The sequence below is a fragment of the Styela clava genome, chromosome 1 (assembly GCF_964204865.1).
Source record: "Styela clava chromosome 1, kaStyClav1.hap1.2, whole genome shotgun sequence".
Lineage (NCBI taxonomy): Eukaryota > Metazoa > Chordata > Ascidiacea > Stolidobranchia > Styelidae > Styela > Styela clava.
Genome location: NC_135250.1, coordinates 15,875,632 through 15,895,674, shown reverse-complemented (window position 1 = coordinate 15,895,674; position 20,043 = coordinate 15,875,632). Strand labels below are relative to the sequence as shown.

The 20,043-nt window shown below is 35.9% G+C and overlaps 1 protein-coding gene across 1 annotated transcript; it reads left to right on the top strand.

Moving 5' to 3' along the window:
- Positions 1–11,741: 11,741 nt before the first annotated feature.
- On the top strand, positions 11,742–19,298 carry LOC120348257 (uncharacterized). Its single transcript, XM_039418368.2, has 9 exons — positions 11,742–12,178; positions 13,656–13,859; positions 14,073–14,173; positions 14,490–14,642; positions 15,184–15,309; positions 15,612–15,773; positions 16,245–16,334; positions 16,706–16,819; positions 18,109–19,298. The coding sequence occupies exons 1-9, from the start codon at positions 11,932–11,934 to the stop codon at positions 18,235–18,237; spliced, it is 1,326 nt and encodes a 441-aa protein (XP_039274302.2). The 5' UTR covers positions 11,742–11,931; the 3' UTR covers positions 18,238–19,298.
- Positions 19,299–20,043: the final 745 nt, after the last annotated feature.

The window sequence follows — 20,043 nt, the reverse complement described above, 5'->3', positions numbered from 1 at the left end:
AATCCTCCTCACAGCATAATTTGGCTCAAAATCCTTCATGTTAGCATACATGTTGAACTGCCTTCCTCTCTGTAAATTTTACATTCTCTAACGTATCTCAAAAGAGTAGACTTTGGGATATTATAGGTGCTAGCTATTACTAGCTAGCTAGTAATTTTTGGATGGCATTGTCAGGTGAGGGTTAGGAATAACATATGCAAAAATCGTTATGCTACGCCCACTGGAAGTACTTGTGGTACTAAACTATACTAGACCCCTTTTACCTTTGTACGCCACATCTTCTGCTGCCTGCTTCATTACTTTGGGGTCAATCAGGCCCATAGTAGTTTTCCTGGTTCTTTTACGAGGCATTTCCAACTGCTGAACTGAGGTAAGATCTGATATGACAACAATTTTCTGAGAAACGTAAAAAATACAATGACCTTGTAGTTTAGACCCATACCAGCATACCGCCATATGCAAGGTTATAAAAATGCTAGACATATCTGTGAGTACTGCAGTACTTCCATTGCTAAGTAAACTACACTATTCTTTCAATTTCCAAGGACTCCAAGCACCTAATTGATAAAACACTGGCGAATGGGGAACCATGAACCATGTCCCACTGAACCCCGGTTCATTGTTCCCCATAACCACTAAACATTTTCAGACTGCTCTATGTCAAGATTAGTAAGGCACACCAATCCGCCAACGTTATGAATATTCCACAGTAGACTTTATCCAAAAAAATCCCTGCAGTGGTTTGTCCTGTTGGAAAGGTTAGAGTAGAAAAAAGAAAAAAAAACGAAATGCCAAAATTTTACTTTCAACCCACTAAAACCAACTTCGCCCCATGGCTCAAATCGCTCTGCATGGCCAGTGTCTGTTTTCAGGGACGTAATGTCTCTCCGAAAGGCCGTTTTAGACGTCGTAACGCATGGCGGATATAGTATGAGAGCTGATTTTTCACTGTGCCCCATGTCCCAACGTGGCCCACCTTCCCCTATACACTTTTAATTTGATTTGCTTTTCAGGTACTCATCATAGAGCGTTCATTTCTTCAGGAAACATAGTATAGATAAGTAGTAAAATTTAAGTATCGTTTGCATTTTTCAACAACCCACAGAATGACAGGTAGATTACCCGAGAAATGAGGGGGAAAATTGCTGTTTGGCAAGAAGCATGTAAAACAGTAAGGCATTCGGCACTTTTACGACGAAGAATTACAAAATAAACTACAGCATCAACTAAACTGCCTCTCCCCTATGCCTGCAAGCTGCCATGTTTATGCTCGTCTTGTTGCTCTTTTGTTACAGTTCTGCTGTCAACACAGAAACAACAAATAAGCCAAGAAAGAAGCATCACAACCTTCCCAACAACGTTCAACATGTTCTGAAATATGGTGGTTGCGGTCTTACTAATGCAAAAAATATTTGCTGGGTTAACGGGCAACGGCGTGTTGCAATTATTGTTGCGGCTTCCACTTCATGTACAACATGACTTTTGTTTGTGCTCAATACAGGCCTGCCATTTCTGCTAAGTGTTTTGATGTGCTGGTGCCTGGCAGTCAACCATACATAGGTGCTATTTGATCTTACAATGTAATTTCGGTGTTTTATTAAACATAGTAATGGGTGTGTGCTAGCTTACATAATATCGCAGACTTTGCGAAGTTTAGATCAGTTGCAGTCAGTAGTGAGATTCAGAGGGTTCTATAGAACCGTCTCACGGAATTTCATGAGATCAGCGAACCGGTTAGCATTAATCAAAAAATATGACTTTTTGTAACAGAACCGACTGAAAAATATTACTTTTGTGGTGGCACCGGCTGACAAAAAATTTGAATTCTACCACTGCTTGTAGTGAACACTATAAAACATGGTCAGTCCCCATGTGGTTTCAGTAATGTAAATTTCAGCAATTCAAAATAAATTACAATGTTTAAATATGAGTTTGGGAAATATAATAATGAATATTTTCAAATGTTTCAGATGTGTGTAATAAACATAAAATACATCAGCGCTGCACGTTTTTGATGTTTCTGCTGTATTGAACAATAAAATATGTTAAAATTAGATTTGTCAACAGGAGCGAAACAGGAGTCATAGTTTTCCTTGTTCGGAGTCGGACTTCGAATTTTGATTTTGGATCAGGTCGGAGTCCGAAAATTCTGACTCCGCTAATCTCTGCAACTCACCAGAGACAACTCGACTACAAATAGACCTGGTGAGTTGTCCGTGTAGTCGAATTGTCCATCAGCCCTAAACGGCCATGCGGCTATGACAGTCACTGTACCAAAATTTGTAACCCGATTTAGGTGGTGTTAAGTTGACGAATGTTATTTAGTAACGTTTTTATGTGAAATGTTTGACTGTGGTTTGGTACCTAAACTGGTAATACGGTACAAATTCGACGGTGCTCCAGAAGTATGCGCACCAAGATGTCGCACAACTTTAATCTTTACTGGTACACACATACTATGTTCAGGTTGTGCGCCATCTTAGTACTTTAGGACAGGGGTCCCCAACCTTTTCAGAGCCGAGGGCTACTTTCTGGGTACAGTTTGAGCCGAGGGCTACCAGTTCAATTCACACTCCCAAAAAGGCAATTTGCTCGATTAAGCTTCAATTATTTAGTAAGATAAAAACACTGATACACTTGAGAATTCTTCAGAAAATCAAACGATTATCACAACGTAGCAAATAAATCACTATCCATGGCACTTCCATTTACGAACTGATTGTTTTGAAAAATGTTGATTCACAAAGATAGCTCGAACCAAACACCGGTCTCGTAAAATAGAATTGCTGTTTGATTTAAAAGGCTAGCTTTTTCTGCCCTTACTGCGCTGACCAATGGATAGTAACAAGATGTGGAATATCTCTCCGCTTTGTCGTTACTATAATCACCCCGCAAATTAGACATACGTAAGGTGGTAAAGGGGAATTCATCCCCCACTCATCGTGAAAATGGTAGGTTTTCTGTCATTTTTCTTCAAAATTAATAACTGTTTTATTGCTGCTCCACAAATCAACGGACAAGAAAAAACGCAGGTTCGTGGAAGTGACATCAGTGTGATGACATAATTGGGAGAGTATTAAATGACCCATCGCATTACTGTGGTCAAATGCTAATCAGGATAATCGTTACAATTATAATTAACATAGTGTCAGTTCCCACGTACAGACAAAAGTGCGATTTATACAAGAATTGATTGACAAAAATTGATTGATGTAGCTTACTTATGAGCGCCGTTTTATGCTTATTTTGGGACAGACATGCGGGCGACTTATATGGTCGACACGGGCGTGCCCCCGGGCAACGGGTTGGAGACCCCTGCTTTAGGAGGTCCAATTTGACTCATATCACGATTGATGTTTTATTATAATCAATTGATTTTTCAATTGATGTTTCAATATAATCAAGAAGAATGGATCATTGTCACATAACCTAAAATATCTATGGCAGTACCTGTACCATCACGATACCCCGTTCCCCGATACGATACAGGTACTGGTAAGTCACCGCATATGATTTTTGGGGAATTGTTCTGTGTGTCCATATATTTGAGCACAGCTCTCTTGTTCTTGTTCTTTGACACGTTTTTAAAAAGCTTTTTTCTTTGATTACTGGACCAATTGCTTTGAAATTTTCTGTTGTTAAAGATGGAATTTTTCTCCAGAAGGCTATTTTATTTTTTGCTATGGGGTCATCAAAATTATGTGGCGCTACGTGTCCATATATTTGAGCATAGCTCTCTTGTTATTACAACATTCATTCGATAGTTAACTATGGGGGTCTGGTATAGTTTAGTACCACATGCACTTCTAGTTGGCCTGGCTCAACAATTTCTGCATATGCCCATCCTAACCCCCACCTGACCGCGTCACCGAAAAATTACGTCATTTCGACGTCACATTGGCGTAATAAGGCCCGCCAAAGTATGCGGATGGTTGTACAAAACGCGCAGATGATCACCCGAAATCGAGCAAGCTATTTCTCTCGTTTTCCCGTCATAACGATCACGATAGGAGAGAGATCGCCGGCGTTAGCAAGTTCGTGATCAGCGGCGCAGATGCCATTTCGGGCGATCGTAATTAGGATAGATTTTACATATTTATCCCGGGGAGGTAATCCGATAAGACGGCTTATCCATATGGCGAACCACGGCCTCTCGTCCGGTTACCATTCCAAGTCGGGTATGGGATTAGTTTTACTGTATTGTTTGTTTTCGGAAGCATGGACTTGGTGGTGGAGGAAGCCGTAACCGACCAGCGGTTACGTGAACCACCCAACGACGGCGAGGAGTCCAGCAATCCTCTCGCACATAACCATCCCTGCATTGGATTCGAACCTGCGAACCCACGCAGAGTAATTAGAGGTGCGGTGGCTAGCGTATTCCTAACGCTTAGCCCGTTGAGCCACATCGCCGCGCCAATTATACTTTGGCAAGCCCTATGACGTGTTTGTGATGTCGTATTGACGTACCGTAATTTTTGGATGGCATAGTCAGGTGGGGGTTAGGAATAACATATGTAAAATTCGTTTTGATACGCCAACTGGAAGTACTTGTGGTACTAAACTATACTAGACCCAACTATGATTATTCACATATTTGTCCAATGTGTAACGAAATTTTTATTGTGTACTGTACCGGTACGGGCTGTGCTGCCATTTTTCAAAATCATACATTCATAACCCAAATGTAAATAATATAATTTATAATGTAATTTGAAAATTAGAAACTCTATTATCGGTATACCAAGAAGCAATGGCGGCGCGTGGTCATTTTGACAACCGGGGCAAGCTACTGCGGGACCAAGTCACCCCCATCTACGGGGACAGGATGAGCGCTGTAAGTTCTCCCATCATTTTATGAGTATAAAAACCATTCCATCGGTAACAACCAATCGGCAAAAGCGACAATTTTTAACGATAAGAAAGTGTCTTTAAAACCGGTCCAAGTCAAGGGATTAATAAATATAGACATAGTTTATTTTGAAACCTCTTTCAAAAGGAAAGGCAATATTTACCCAGATAAATACAATGACATATTAACAGAAACTTCGGGAAAGCAGACAAAACCTAAAATAAGGTTTAAAACGTTACTATGAAGAAAGGAAAGAATGCAAAGATAAGGACATGCGTCGCCCACTCATAGATATATATGCTGCTAGACTTCTACTGCTTGAACATATATGCAACACGCCGCGGTTTCTTGGAAGCAAAATGCTCAATAACGCGCTGATTAAAGTCATGCATCCCAGAAATAACGTCTCTGTGAATGAATAAAACAAACAGCCAAGGAATTTAATCTATCTTGCTTCATTGTGTTTCCGAGTTACGTTTTAATACGCTTCAGCGTGCTGAATGTTCGCTCTGCGTCGGCGGAAGAAATAGGCGTCGTCAAAATGATGTCCAGAAATTTTGCAGACGCCGCAAAGGTAGTTACTAGAGTGTTATCTATGAGGTATATCTATCGAGTGCGCAAGTTGATGTGATTTTCAAAAAAGTTTGATTGATGTATATACATCGCAATACATTTTTCAATTTACCCACGTTTATCATGGGGTAAAATTTGGATACGGTAGCCAACAAATGGATGGGAAATTGACGTGCAAATTTTGAAAAATTCTTGGGGTTCATCAAAGAGAACGCGGCAAGGTTCTCGTCTATTTGATTCACCAGAATGTCACAGCATTCCTTCGCAGACAAAATCACACGCTGCGTTGTTTGCGCGCGGCGTAAAGAAGCACTCCATGTGTCGTCTTATACAGCATCGCAGAAGTCTAAAATACACGACTGCACAGACGCTCCATCCATTAGCCTTGACTGCAATGCGCCGTATAATACATCCACGTGATAGAATATTGTGGAGAAAAAAGCGAGAAAAAATGAAAACTCACCATCTTCTAGCAGACGCTTTAGACCTGCCGCCTCCCTCACAGAGCGTTCGTCCCAAACCGGAGAGCTCTGAATGCCATTGAAACACTCAATGAGCTCAGACCTAATTTCGGACACGCCCTGCACCACGCGTGATTGGAAGTTCCAACGTGTTGGTGCACAAGCTGGGAGACGGCAGCTACATATCTGGCGAAGGAGGTCAGAGCGCTTCGGCGAAACGGATAAAAATGAAGAAAACCCCGAAACATTTGCAAAAAATATACGGACGAGAGGGGTATCAAGACACATATTTTTAATAACGAGGTTAAATTGGTGTGCATAACAATGTAAAAAATGCGCATGAGGAAAATCTTCTTTTATATAAACTTGAACACCATGTTTTGACCCACTCATGACTGCCGCGCCGTCATAAGTTTGAGCTATCAATTTTGACTTCGCGTTGTAAGGCTGTAACACTTCTTTCAGTACAGCCGATATCCCGCAAGCCGTGCGATCAACGATTGGTACAAAGCTGTGAAATCTCTCGGTAGGTTTACCATCTTTCACAAACCGAAAAATCACAGCCAGTTGGGAAACGCACGTGATGTCAGTTGTCTCGTCAGACTGAATCGAAAGGAACTGGCAATTCTCAATTTCCAGAGCCAAATGTTGTAAATAATTTTATAATTGAGTCGTGCAAATCATTTTGGATATCCTTAGATGTCCCTTTCGAAACAGTTGGGGCATCAAGATGATCTCTCAATACTGTATCTAGGGATGCGGTGTATTCCACCATATCCAAAAATACCACTCTATTAGAAGAGCCAGCCCGTTCATCGTGCCCACGGAGGGACAGCTCGTGACAACCAATGAACTTCAAAACATCTATCAATCGACCGAGAACATGGCGGTTTTTCTCGACGTTTTGGTTGTGCCGACGAATAGAAACCGCACTTCCTCCATCCAACTGTGCTGCAATATTAACATTTCCGAATGTTCGGTATTTTACTGCATTGTCCAGATGCTCCATAGAAGATTGATGATTCCTGGCACGCTCGGAAAGATGTTTAAGATCTCTAAAACCAAATTTACACCAACGTGAGTCACGGGCGGTAGCAAAAAGTAGGCAATAAAAACAAAAAAGTGCATTTTTTTCCTCGCTGTAACACAACCATTCGTGTTTTTTATACCAAGTTTCTGCGCAGAATGTACGCCGACGCTTTCCTCCGTCATGGGATTGTTCCAGTTAACAATCTTTTGGTTGATAAGGCCCAAGACGTTGTACCTCTAATTTTTGTTCCAGCGGCAGCTGCGAAAACGGAGTGCGAAGTAGTGCATCAACCTTATTCATTATGAGGTCTAAGGCTAAGATATGCGAAGCTGGAAAGAAGTGAGGAGCTCAAAAGGAATGTGGAAAATCGAAAGCAAATGGACTAAAGGTCTCTAACTGATTCAAATAGCGAAACAAGCGACAAAAACGAAGGCGAGGAAACTATCAACTCTTCAAGCAACCAACGAACGAGAAGGAATGCGTGAATATGTCAACACGTTGTTGTGGGAAACGTCGGCATTGTGTCGTCATGATTTCGGGACTAGCCCCGATCGGCCCCGATGATTTAGTAAAAGAAACAGAAAACAAACGAGACAAACGCGGCGAGTGGAAGATAAAAGAGAGAATACGATATACAATGAGCAACCGGGGCAAAATCGGCGTCGCCCCGTCGACGTTCGGCGAAGGCTTTGCGAGCGAAAAATGAATCATGTCGGGAGAATATGGCTAGTGTAGACAGTCTGTGCAACCGATATTGAGGTATTTTCCGAATATTTTTTATTATACCGAAAAAACAACCGGGACATTGCCCCGGTTGGCTCTATTGACGCGCCGCCACTGCCAAGAAGAAAATTTAATTGAAATTGAAAAGAATCTTGTTATATAAAAGAACTTAACTTGATATGTGATAACTTATGAAAGTATGACTAAGGGTAATTATAATTTTTTTTTTATGCTCAATAGGCCTAATTGAAAAATTATTACCTAACTTGTATTGAAATCCACAAATAAATGAATGGAACATTATGGATTATATAGAAATAATATAGCCTACCTGATGGACCAAAGTTATCGTAGGGGCGGACTAAAAGTAGGCACTTGCAAATTAGGCACTTTGGAAAAAAGTAAAAAGGGCGTAATACCTTTTAAAAACATAATTAATTAGTTAAAAATGGTCAAATTAAATGTTGAAAACGCAAATTGCAACGGGCAAACTCAATAGCAATATTTAAAACGCAGTATTAAAGGCAGTCGTACGCGCTTGGTCACCACATATGCTAGGCACTTCGAAAAATAAATAAAATGGCATATTCACTAATAAAAGACAGAGAAATAAACATATTACCCACACTGATTAGCCTGAGTAAATATCTAAGAGATGCACTTGAGGTTAGTACTGGAATTTAGAAATAATAAATTGTTACCAGTAGGCACTTTTTTAGGCACTTATTTAGGCACATCGAAAAAAAGGTGAAATGGACGTAGTAACTCCTAGAAAGATAATGAATTAGTTCAAAATATTTAAATTAAATGTTGAACGCAAAAATTGCAACAGTTAAATCCCAATACTGTAATGATTTTTAAAACGTAGTACTAAAGGGAGACGCACGCGCTCTCTCACCACGTATGCTAGGCACATATTTAGGCACCTCGAAAAATAAACAAAATGGCAATTATCACTAATAAAAGACAGAGAAATAAACATATTATCCACACTGATTAGCCTGGACAACTATCCAATAGATGCACTTGAGTCTCGTACTGGAATTTAGGAATAATAAATTGTTACCGGTGGGCACTTCGAAAAAAAGGTGAAATGAACGTAGCAACTCCTAAAAAGATAATGAATTAGTTCAAAATATTTAAATTGAATGTTGAACGCGTAAATTGCAACAGGTAAACCCAATAACGATTTTTAAAACATAGTATTAAAGGGAGACGCACGCGCTCTGTCACCACATATGCTAGGCACATATTTAGACACTTCGAAATATAAAGAAAATGGTAATTATCATGAATAAAAATACAGAAAACGAAAATATTAGTCAAAATAATTAGCCTATTTGAATATCCGATGAATGCACTTGAGTCTAGTAGTGATATTTGAGAATAATAAATTGTTACCGGTAGGCACTTTTTAGTCACTTATCTAGACACTTCTAAAAATGCGTAAAACGGGCGTAATAACTTTTAAATAGATAATGAATTAGTTTAAAATATTTAAATTGAAAAATTAATATGCAAATTGCAACAAGTAAACCCAATGATATCGGTTTTTATATTTTGCATATTTGAAAATATCTTAATTCTTTACTTTGTAATTTCGTTTTTGATAAATTAAAATATAAGACATCCCCCGAAAAAAAGCCCTAGTGGTAATTTTAGGAAGAAATTTGAAATAAGACACTGTCTTAATTTCGGGGAAATACGGTAAAAGGTGTCTACCGGTAACAATTTATTATTCTCAAATACCACTACTAGACTCAAGTGCATCTATTGGATATTCACCCAGTCCCAGGCTAATCATTTTGACTAATATTTTTATTTTCTTTTTTTTATTGGTGATTATTCCCATTTTTTTTTTCGATGTGCCTAAATATGTGCCTAGCATATGTGGTGACAGAGCGCGTGCGTCTCCCTTTAGTACTAAGTTTTAAAAATCATTATTGGGTTTACCTGTTGCAATTTTCGCGTTCAACATTTAATTTAAATATTTTGAACTAATTCATTATCTTTCTAGGAGTTACTACGTCCATTTCACCATTTTTTCGAAGTGCCTAAAAAAGTGCCTACCGGTAACAATTTATTATTTCTAAATTCCAGTACTAGACTCAAGTGCATCTATTGGATATTTGCCCAGGCTAATCAGTGTGGGTAATATTTTTATTTCTCTGTCTTCTATTGGTAATAATTCCGATTTTCTTCTTTTTTCGAAGTGCCTAAATATATGCCTAGCATATGTGGTGACCGAGCGCGTGTGACTCCTTTTAATACTACGTTTTAAATATTGTTATTCGGTTCACATATTGCAATTTGCGTGTTCAATATTTAATTTGACAATTTTCAACTAATTCATTATCATTTTGAAAGTTATTACGCCCATTTCACCTTTTTTTCGATGTGCCTAAATAAGTGCCTAAAAAAGTGCCTACCGGTAACAATTTATTATTTCTAAATTCCAGTACTAGACTCAAGTGCATCTATTGGATATTTACCCAGGCTAATCAGTGTGGGTAATATTTTTATGTCTCTGTCTTTTATTAGTGTTAATTGCCGTTTTCTTCTTTTTTCGAAGTGCCCAAATATGTGCCTAGCATACGTGGTGACAGAGCGCGTGCGTCTCCCTTTAATACTACGTTTTTAAAATCGTTATTGGATTTAACTGTTGCAATTTTCGCGTTCAACATTTAATTTAAATATTTTGAACTAATTCATTACCTTTTTAGGAGTTACTACGTCCATTTCACCTTTTTTCCGAAGTGCCTGAATAAGTGCCTACCGGTAACAATTTATTATTTCTAAATTCCAGTACTAGAATCAAGTGCATCTATTGGATATTTACCCAGGCTAATTAGTGTGGGTAATATGTTTATGTCTCTGTCTTTTATTAGTGATAATTGCCATTTTCTTCTTTTTTCGAAGTGCCCAAATATGTGCCTAGCATACGTGGTGACAGAGCGCGTGCGTCTCCCTTTAATACTACGTTTTTAAAATCGTTATTGGATTTAACTGTTGCAATTTTCGCGTTCAACATTTAATTTAAATATTTTGAACTAATTCATTACCTTTTTAGGAGTTACTACGTCCATTTCACCTTTTTTCCGAAGTGCCTAAATAAGTGCCTACCGGTAACAATTTATTATTTCTAAATTCTAGTACTAGACTCAAGTTCATCTATTGGATATTTACCCAGGCTAATCAGTGTGGGTAATATGTTTATGTCTCTGTCTTTTATTAGTGATAATTGCCATTTTCTTCTTTTTTCGAAGTGCCCAAATATGTGCCTAGCATACGTGGTGACAGAGCGCGTGCGTCTCCCTTTAATACTACGTTTTTAAAAATCGTTATTGGATTTAACTGTTCAAATTTTGCGTTCAACATTTAATTTAAATATTTTGAACTAATTCATTACCTTTTTAGGAGTTACTACGTCCATTTCACCTTTTTTCCGAAGTGCCTAAATAAGTGCTTACCGGTAACAATTTATTATTTCTAAATTTCAGTACTAGACTCAAGTGCATCTATTGGATATTTACCCAGGGCTAATCAGTGTGGGTAATATGTTTATGTCTCTGTCTTTTATTAGTGATAACTGCCATTTTATTTATTTTTCGAAGTGCCTAAATATGTGCCTAGCATAAGTGGTGACCAAGCGCGTGCGACTGCCTTTAATACTACGTTTTAAATATTGTTATTGAGTTTGCCCATTGCAGTTTGCGTTTTCAACATTTAATTTGACCATTTTTAACTAATTAATTATGTTTATAAAAGGTATTACGCCCTTTTTACTTTTTTTCCAAAGTGCCTAATTTGCAAGTGCCTACTTTTAGTCCGTCCCGTTATCGTAGTCTACCCCAGCCCACACTCAACCTGCGGTTAATGGGTTAACCAACTATTTTCATCTACCGGTATTTTATTCGCTTTATAAACGGTATTCCATAAAAACTTGGTTGCTCCCATATATATATACCATATAACAGTATACAGATTATTTACGATCACGCAAATGCAGCACCAAGAACGGCCCAAGTACACAGAGTACCGGTATGGCCTAACAAAAACAAGTGTGGGCTGGTGTCACACAAGTGTGGGCTAGTGTCACAAGAGTGTGAGCTTATTGATATTGTCAATACTCTATACATTCCGGTATTCTGGTATTCGTTTACTTCAATGTACATATTTTTCATATCTTTGTTTAATATTAATATACTGATATATATTTAATTATTGAATATTTCTTTTTGTGGAACCAATTACTGAATTTAAAAAAACTTTTCTTGGAAAAATAGTTGTATTTGATGGCTGATTGGGGTGATGATGAAGATTTTGGTGGATTTGAGAGTGCTGCTGTTGGAGATAACGATGCAGGATTTAATCCAACTGATGGTGCAGATCTGGTCTCCGATGGATCAAGTAGCCAATCTTCTGTAAAGTTGAATGTTTTATCTCCAAAATCTGATTCTGGTACTTCCCAAATACAAATTTTAGATTGGATTTTGTCCAATACTTCAAAACCTCAATCTGAACCTGACGGTATCAAAAGCAGTGAGTAGATACTTTGATATCCTATTATCTTTTAATAATTTTATTGGATTAGTTACAAAGAAGTCATAAACCAGTAAACAGCAGTCACACTTACTGGTACATTATGGCATTAGGATGAGATTGTTCTAATAAGTCCCAAATGCCTACTTTTGACTTGAGTTGTGCTTCAATAAGATCAGGTAAACAGCTATGTTTACATAAAGACATACACATATCTTAAAAAAATCATTTTTCAACCCCAGTTAGTATATCCTGAATAATTTTGTTATATAATGATTTATAGCCCAATATTATTGCAACAAACATAGCATGATCTTATGCATCTGCTATACGCCTTATTTCTAGGGCAAATAAGGTATTTGTTTCACATTACTACATATAGCTACACTCTCGGGACCGGAGAACTCTGCCATACTGGTATACAAATAAAATGGTTTAATTGATAAGTACCGTAACTCTTGATAATCTTCTTTAATTTTTTCATCGTTTGGTAGAGTTAAAGTAGAGTTAGTGCAATATCCGAGATACATGAAAAGTTTTGATTATTCTCATGCAAAGGAATTGAACCACCTTCACCATAAATCTTCACAAATCTGGTTTTCGTCATCGAAGAATAAATAACATTACGTAATCGCACTCTTTTAATGCTGTCACAATTGTCAACTATTTAATAATAAATCATGCATTTTAATTAATATATTTTGCCTATATTTCAATATCTGGACCCTTTGTCATGCCATATCTATTACATCTCTACGGAAATAAGTGTCATTAGCATTGCCAGCGTCTGTGTATACTCAGCACGATTAAAGTCTGGCAGTGTGATATTATGTTGAACAAGTAACACACTGAATAAAATAGTTTTAACTCAAAAGTGTGGTGCATTGTCCGTAGAGAAGAAAGTATTAAAAAAAAATTCAAACACAGGTTACGACACCTGTACCCCACCCAACTCACTGGCTGCGCTCCTGGTCGAGATGCAACTATTTTAAAATTTCACTGGCTGCACTCCTGGTCGAGATGCAACTATTTCAAAATTTGCAATAGCAACAATTACGGTTTGATAGAAAACCGAATTTAAAAAGTTAATAATGAGTTCATTTTAAAAAGTCAATTATTTCTACATTTTTTATTCAGTGAGAGGCTTCAGCATTTGACCTATTCAATATAACTTTGATCTGTTTTTTCCTACCAAATTATTAATTACCGTACCCTATTTTAAAAAAAATATAATTGGTGCTAAAGCAACCACTGCAAATGCATAATTGTTTTCCTACGTTGTCATTTGTCTGATTGGCTTTTTAAAGTTTTTTAGTCATTTTCCCTGAAAAATACTACATAGGTAGGCTATATATTTCATATCTTATATTTTTCACATTATTTATGTGCAATTAGTTAATCCAGAAATATGACACATTGATTCAGCATAATATATCTTCTGAAAGGCATTCAAGTAAAAATTGTCTTTATTTTCAAGCAAGTGAAGAATCAATATTATCAACTTCACATGGGGAACAGTTGAAAGATCATTTAAAGGACTCATCAGAATTCGCTAAAAATTTAGATGGGGAGTTTTCTGTATCTGGAGATACCCTGCCATTATCTTCAAATAAAGATGAAAATCTGCCTAAATCTTCTGAATTCATGGATACACAGAAATTGGGAAAAGGAGTCACAGATGGTAAATTAGTTATCAAAATTTGTTATAAAAAAGTATCAAGTTTGTATTCTAGAGACTAGAGAGGAAAACTAACATTGCTATTTATTCAATTTCAACAGAAAAAAAAATTAGTAGTTCTTTTCAAAACAAGGCCCTTGACCTAGAAGTGAAAACATTGATATCATTTATTTTAAGTTCGTACTTATTAGAAAATAATGCTTTGCAATAATTCAGAACCCAAAGTAGAAAAGGCAGCAGAATATAACTCAAGTGCCTCACATAAATTGCAAGCAGAGTTGGATAAAGCTTTGATTATGAAAGAACAAACACAAAAGGTGAATATGATTCATCACCATCAAACTGATCGGATAAGAATGTTTATTTAGTTAAAAAAAGTATGAGATAAATATTGCCTGTATTTATGAGATGAGCATCTGCAATCAAAATCTACTTATAACTTATTGTTTGTAGTCAAAAAGCTGTGCCAAGGCATATCACAACTAGAAGAAGTATTATTCACATGACTGTGATAAATATTAAATTCAGTCAAAAACATTAAACCATTTACAAATAAACATGCCTATGTATTGCTATTAATGTTTATGTAGCAATAAAGGTAAAGGTAAAGTATTTTTTGTATTTTTTGCACAGTCTCTGGAAAGTTTACAAAAAGAAATGAGACTATTGCAGGAAGAAAGTTCTAAGGCACTGGAAGAAAATAAAGAAAAACATAAAAAAGAAATTGATAGTATGAAGAAACAGCATCAAGATGAAATATCAGAGTTGCAAAAAATTTCTGAGGAGGTAATGGTTGGCAGCATATTTACAGTGAAACTCATATTCGTATCATTTCGATAGCACATCCAGCGTCGTCTCTAATAGTGGTGTACCTGATGAATTGTGACTATTTCATAATGTATCTGATAGATACCCTGACTAAAGCACTTGACTTTTAACTTTTTGGACCATCACGAATCTTTCTATATAATAGTAATTTCTCACTATACAAGTATAGTTCTTTCTTTAAAACTGAAAAGTTGGTCATTTGCAAATTGTTTAAAATATTTTCTTTCTCAATACAACTCATTATTGTTAACATAATTTGCATTTCATCAGTATTTTTAATATTATGATACATTTTGATTTGGGCAAAGTGATACAAGCTCCAAAGGCAAATATTTGTCTTGAATCAAAACGCTAGTGTCTGAAAAGGGGTCAGCATCTTCATGTCTCCTAATGTCTTTATACCTCACTGGAATAATTCCCAATGGAATGGGTATGCATTTGCTGATGTATCCTTAGTTCACTGATCAGTCACAATGACCCCCTAATTCCATGTTTTTAGACAGTTACATTGCTGACGAAGCAATATTCTGAAACTTGGAAATTGTTTGAGAGAGAAAAGTCCATTGAAGTTGAAACAAATGCAAGTGCAGTTACGGACAAATGCATAAATTTACTTCAACAACAGGTGATTCTTGTTTCAATCTTTCTCATGTTTTTTATATTTACAAATTTTACCCAGAATGTATGTTTTATCTTTTTACTCTTTCATTTTAAATGTAGCGCCATATCATCAAAATAGTATTTTAATAATATATCAATAATAACATAATTTCTTCACTATACAGTGAGAAATGGATAGGCCTCTCTGCGTTGTCCTAGAGAACTTATAATTATGTCACTTCTTTCTATCACCAATAATAATTACCAGTATTATGACATAAATTAAATCAACTAAATTATACCATATTTTTTGTTTTTAACTAATAGCAAGTTGCATCATTAAAACATATTGAAGACAGCAAAATAGCACAAGAAAATGAATTGAAAGAGATTTTAAAAAGGGAAAAAGAAAGTATTGCATCTGATGTGGAGAATACTATGGAAAAAGAAAAGGAAGCTTTTCAGGAAACAATGCGTACAAAGCTGAAAGTAAGTATTATTTAACAATTATATTTGCAGGCGAGAACAATTCTTACAATATCCAAATGTTGCAGGTTTGTGTAATATAAGATATTTTAATCATTTACCCCTCAGGATATTGGTTCTATTTGCTGAGTGGTCCACCATTGTTTAATTGATGTCTTTTATTTGAGGTAATGAGATTAGATTCAGTCCTATGGTTCAGTATGATTCATGAATACTTAACATTTTGCATGCTGTTTACAATTTTTCTGTTTTGCATACTGGTCATGATCATTATGCCACACTTTAATTTTGGAATTGGCCCTATGGGATTTGATATTGAAAAACTTTTTAAAAAAATAAATGACACTTACGTAATACTATTTGATGTACTCTGACAATATGTTGTTGAATGATCAGTATGGAAGATAGATATCTTATATATTTTATTGCAGATATTCTTTTATCTGTTGAATTAGTTTTTAAATCTTATAAAAGGAAAGAATGACGGAAGAAGCCAAACAGCTACAAGAAATTCATGTTTCAACATTGAAAGAAGCCTTATCAACACAACAAGCTCATTTTGAGGTTATTTTTTTATGTAAATGTTAAGTTCAAAATCTTAATGGTATTATATGGTAATCTAATAGTCAACCACTGATACATATCAGGTTATTGGTGCTACAGAGATGTGAACTGAGTAGGTAATGTGTTGGTAAGTCAGTTTTTTACAATGTCCTTGATGGAAACTGTTGGCGTAAAAATGTTATAGGCTACATTCATGGAAAAAAGGGTAGCCATGTCGAACTTGCAAAGATACTATTAGTTGCATAAAATTAGAATTCAGGTCACTACCATAAAATATGTGGTTAAAAAATCACTTGAAATATTGCATAAATTTGGCATACATACTAATTTGGCTTGAAAAAGTAAATATTGTTTTGAAAAAAATTTATCAGGATATTCTTCAATCTACTCTGAAGAGGGAAAGAGAACATTTTGCAAAAACACTAAAATTGGCTGTTAAAGATGCACAAGAGATTACGGAAAAGGCAGCAAAGGAAACTATAAAGGTACATGTTTCCTATCTCCATGATATGACATTATTTTTATGATTTTATCTAGAATAGACCAGCAGTCTGAAACCAAACTAGTGCAAAAATGTTACACTAGTTTGAACCGTGATTAGCAGATATCATTATGGGCGCTTTTCTAATATTCGGAAAAATAGTTGGATTCTTGAGGAATTCCGGAAAATCCTCTGTTAACTGTCGCCGAAATCCTACTATGGTGTTGTATTGTATAGTGAGTAGAGGATTATATCGACAAATCATGCGAGTTAATCAAAAAGAATTCTTACTTGCATGGCCATCAGAAGTTTTCCTAAGCAAAATCAAGAGGGTTTTGAAATTATATTACATGAGATGATGTTTAGTTGGATTAAAAAATCCACATGTGCTATTTTGTTTGGATGTAGCTTTCATTTTATCAGCTTGATTGTTAGTAAATGCACCATCGTTTTTTCGCATATTCAACTTCAAGATGCTGTAAAATCGCTACTAAAAAAAAACAATTTAATCGATGTTGCTTGTTTGAGTGATAACCAGATCATCTTACATCGTCTGTCCTAAATCCCCCAAATTTTACACAATTTTTTGCATGTTCAAGTTTCTAGACACAAAGCTTTAGCACAGACAAAAAATAGGAACGGTCACACAAATAGGGGAGTCTGGCATTATTCTAATGCTTTCTTGTCAAATAAACTCATTAAGTGTGTAGTTTATCGCAACTGATAGGTTCAGAAATACCAAAGCCACCGAACATCCTCATGTACAATTATCCAGTGGTGAAAAGTGGTTTGCTTAGCTTATTTTATAGATATTATAATGAATTAATTAATTAATGAATAATGATTTTTCTGAAAGTTGCGGACCCCGCAAAATAAAACCATTTAATATTGTAATGTTAAAGGACTCTTAACTGCTTGTATAACCTCATCAAATATGGGGAAAACTTCTCGGATACATGATGTTTTCAGGAACAAACTGTGTCAAAAGTTTATTTGAATTTGATTTTAAATTAAATAAAGAGTAAATTTGCAATAAATGAAACCATTCATTTACAAGAGTGAGATCTTGTGCTACCATGTGACCTGGTTACTTTCAATTGACATTGGTTTTTCATCATAGGCGAGTTTGACTATAAGATTCATTTTACTATTTTAACTTCATTTTCTGCATGTAAATCACTGGACCTCTCAATGTCATTTTGATGCCTTCTGGTCCATAGGCTTCTTCCGATTGGGAATCATTGGTTGATGGAAACGATCAAATAATACAATTCTTATATTTTTTTGCTCAAGTTGGAGGCAAAACGTACGAAGAATCAGACAATGGCTGTGAAAATGTTATTGACATCGGCGCTTCAACAAGTGGAACAAAATTTTTTTAATGAATCTGATAATTTCGATCGAACAGAAAATGATTCATGATGTAGTTGTTTCAGATTATAACATAGCTGATATGCGTAAATTCATGCGCCTTTTCCAGCACCATTTTGCTCTATTCGTGAACGATTTACTGCGAACTGGGCTGAGAATTTCACAAATAATAAATGATGCCGCCTTTTTTCAGGGATTTTGCTTTTCATGGTTGAATTGAAACTTTCTGTGTAATTTGGCGAGTTATAATCCCATAAATGTTCTTGGCTTCATCTTTAGCTAGCGATACAAATTCACACTTTGCTTTTTTCGTACAGCTTGAATAGTTTATGAATTGTCCATACATGTATATTACAATGACACAGACAGTATAACTGAACCATATTAGTACAATACAAAGTACACCTAAGTAATCCCCCCCTCCTAAAAAAAATAAATTCACTTCACTTGTGAAACTCTTTGAAATATGATTTTTGGTACTCCTCAATATGATCTCGATTATGTGGCGCTATTGGTCCTGTGTTTTCCTGGTTGTGACTTCTGGCCACTGCATTTCTAATTGATACAGAGTCCGTATTTTTTATGAATTTATTGAGTTTCTATTTTGTATTCGCAATTTATTTATTAAGCAATACGATTATGCAATACACGTACAAACTTTACAATATGGATAATATTTTGACAACCCGTTATCCAATGATATCCTGTTAAATTGGAGCCGTTTCATTAAGTGCCTCTGGTTGTGCAGAAGATAGGGACAAATACCTTCTCATCAGTGTCATATATATGAAAATGGTGCATATATGGCTATTGCTTAATGTGCGATTAGGGCTGGGCGTTAAAAACTTGGTAGTAAATTATATTAATCGGTTCAAACGAAAATTTCAAATAGCGCCGTTTGCCCTTTCCTTCCACCGAAGGTCCAGGTTAATTCTTTTATTGGAGCCAAATTTTTTTTTTCAATACAGTTCAGACTCGCCTTCTTAATAGGCTATTGATAGAACATGTTTTTTATTGTGTGTGAACGCTCATCAAACTGTCTGAGTAATGGGTTCTATGTTTTCTGTAACTCGTGTGTTGATAAGACAATAAATATAAAGAGTCGCATACAATTACAAGTGTTCGAGATTCGAAAAATAGGAAAAAGATGCTTCATGACTTACCGTATTCCACCCACCAAGAGTCGTTTGTGTTATTGTTTTGACGTAGTTGTAATTTGGACCTCCTTAAGTATTCAAATGTAGTTAATTATCTGTTACTGGATCAACTCAATTTTGCAACTTTACAATAAATGGACATTTGACAACAAAGATGTTGTGTTGGGCATCATCTCAACCAAATGGAAATATCCTAGAAGCACTCCAGGTCAACGTGATTAGAAAAACAGCTATGTTGTGCTGAATTCTGAAACTTTTTGTGTTTGCTATGGTAATTAATGGGCCTGTGCTTCGATAAAAAATAGCTAAATGTAGAATACACCCTGTTTTAGTCTGAATGTTCCTGTTCGAAATGTTCTAACGGTAACATCAGGCATAAAATCAGTTTGATTAAAAAAATAGCTTAGGCAGTCTTGTATTTCATTTGCGATAATCTATCCCAACTTTATGACACATTTCTCCCTTGGCATATTTCAAAAGCTAGCTCCTCCCCCGTCATGCATAAAACTCTTTGCATTTGTTTTTTACGGAACATTTTCTTACGATACATGCAACTTGTATTTTGAGTAGTTGATAATGTAGCCGTATATATCAATTACAATACTTTACTTCTGAATATGTAAAAAATATTAGAAATACCATTGGCAAAAGTAAAGTAAATTTCACTCCCCCCCCCCCCAAAAAAAATTTAAATTTCTTC

Coding starts and splice junctions, on each gene's coding strand:
- LOC120348257 (XM_039418368.2), top strand. CDS start 11,932: ATGGCTGATTGGGGTGATGATGAAGATTTTGGTGGATTTGAGAGTGCT. Junction 13,860..14,072: donor GGGAAAAGGAGTCACAGATG/GTAAATTAGTTA, acceptor GCAATAATTCAG/AACCCAAAGTAGAAAAGGCA. Junction 15,774..16,244: donor CAATGCGTACAAAGCTGAAA/GTAAGTATTATT, acceptor ATCTTATAAAAG/GAAAGAATGACGGAAGAAGC.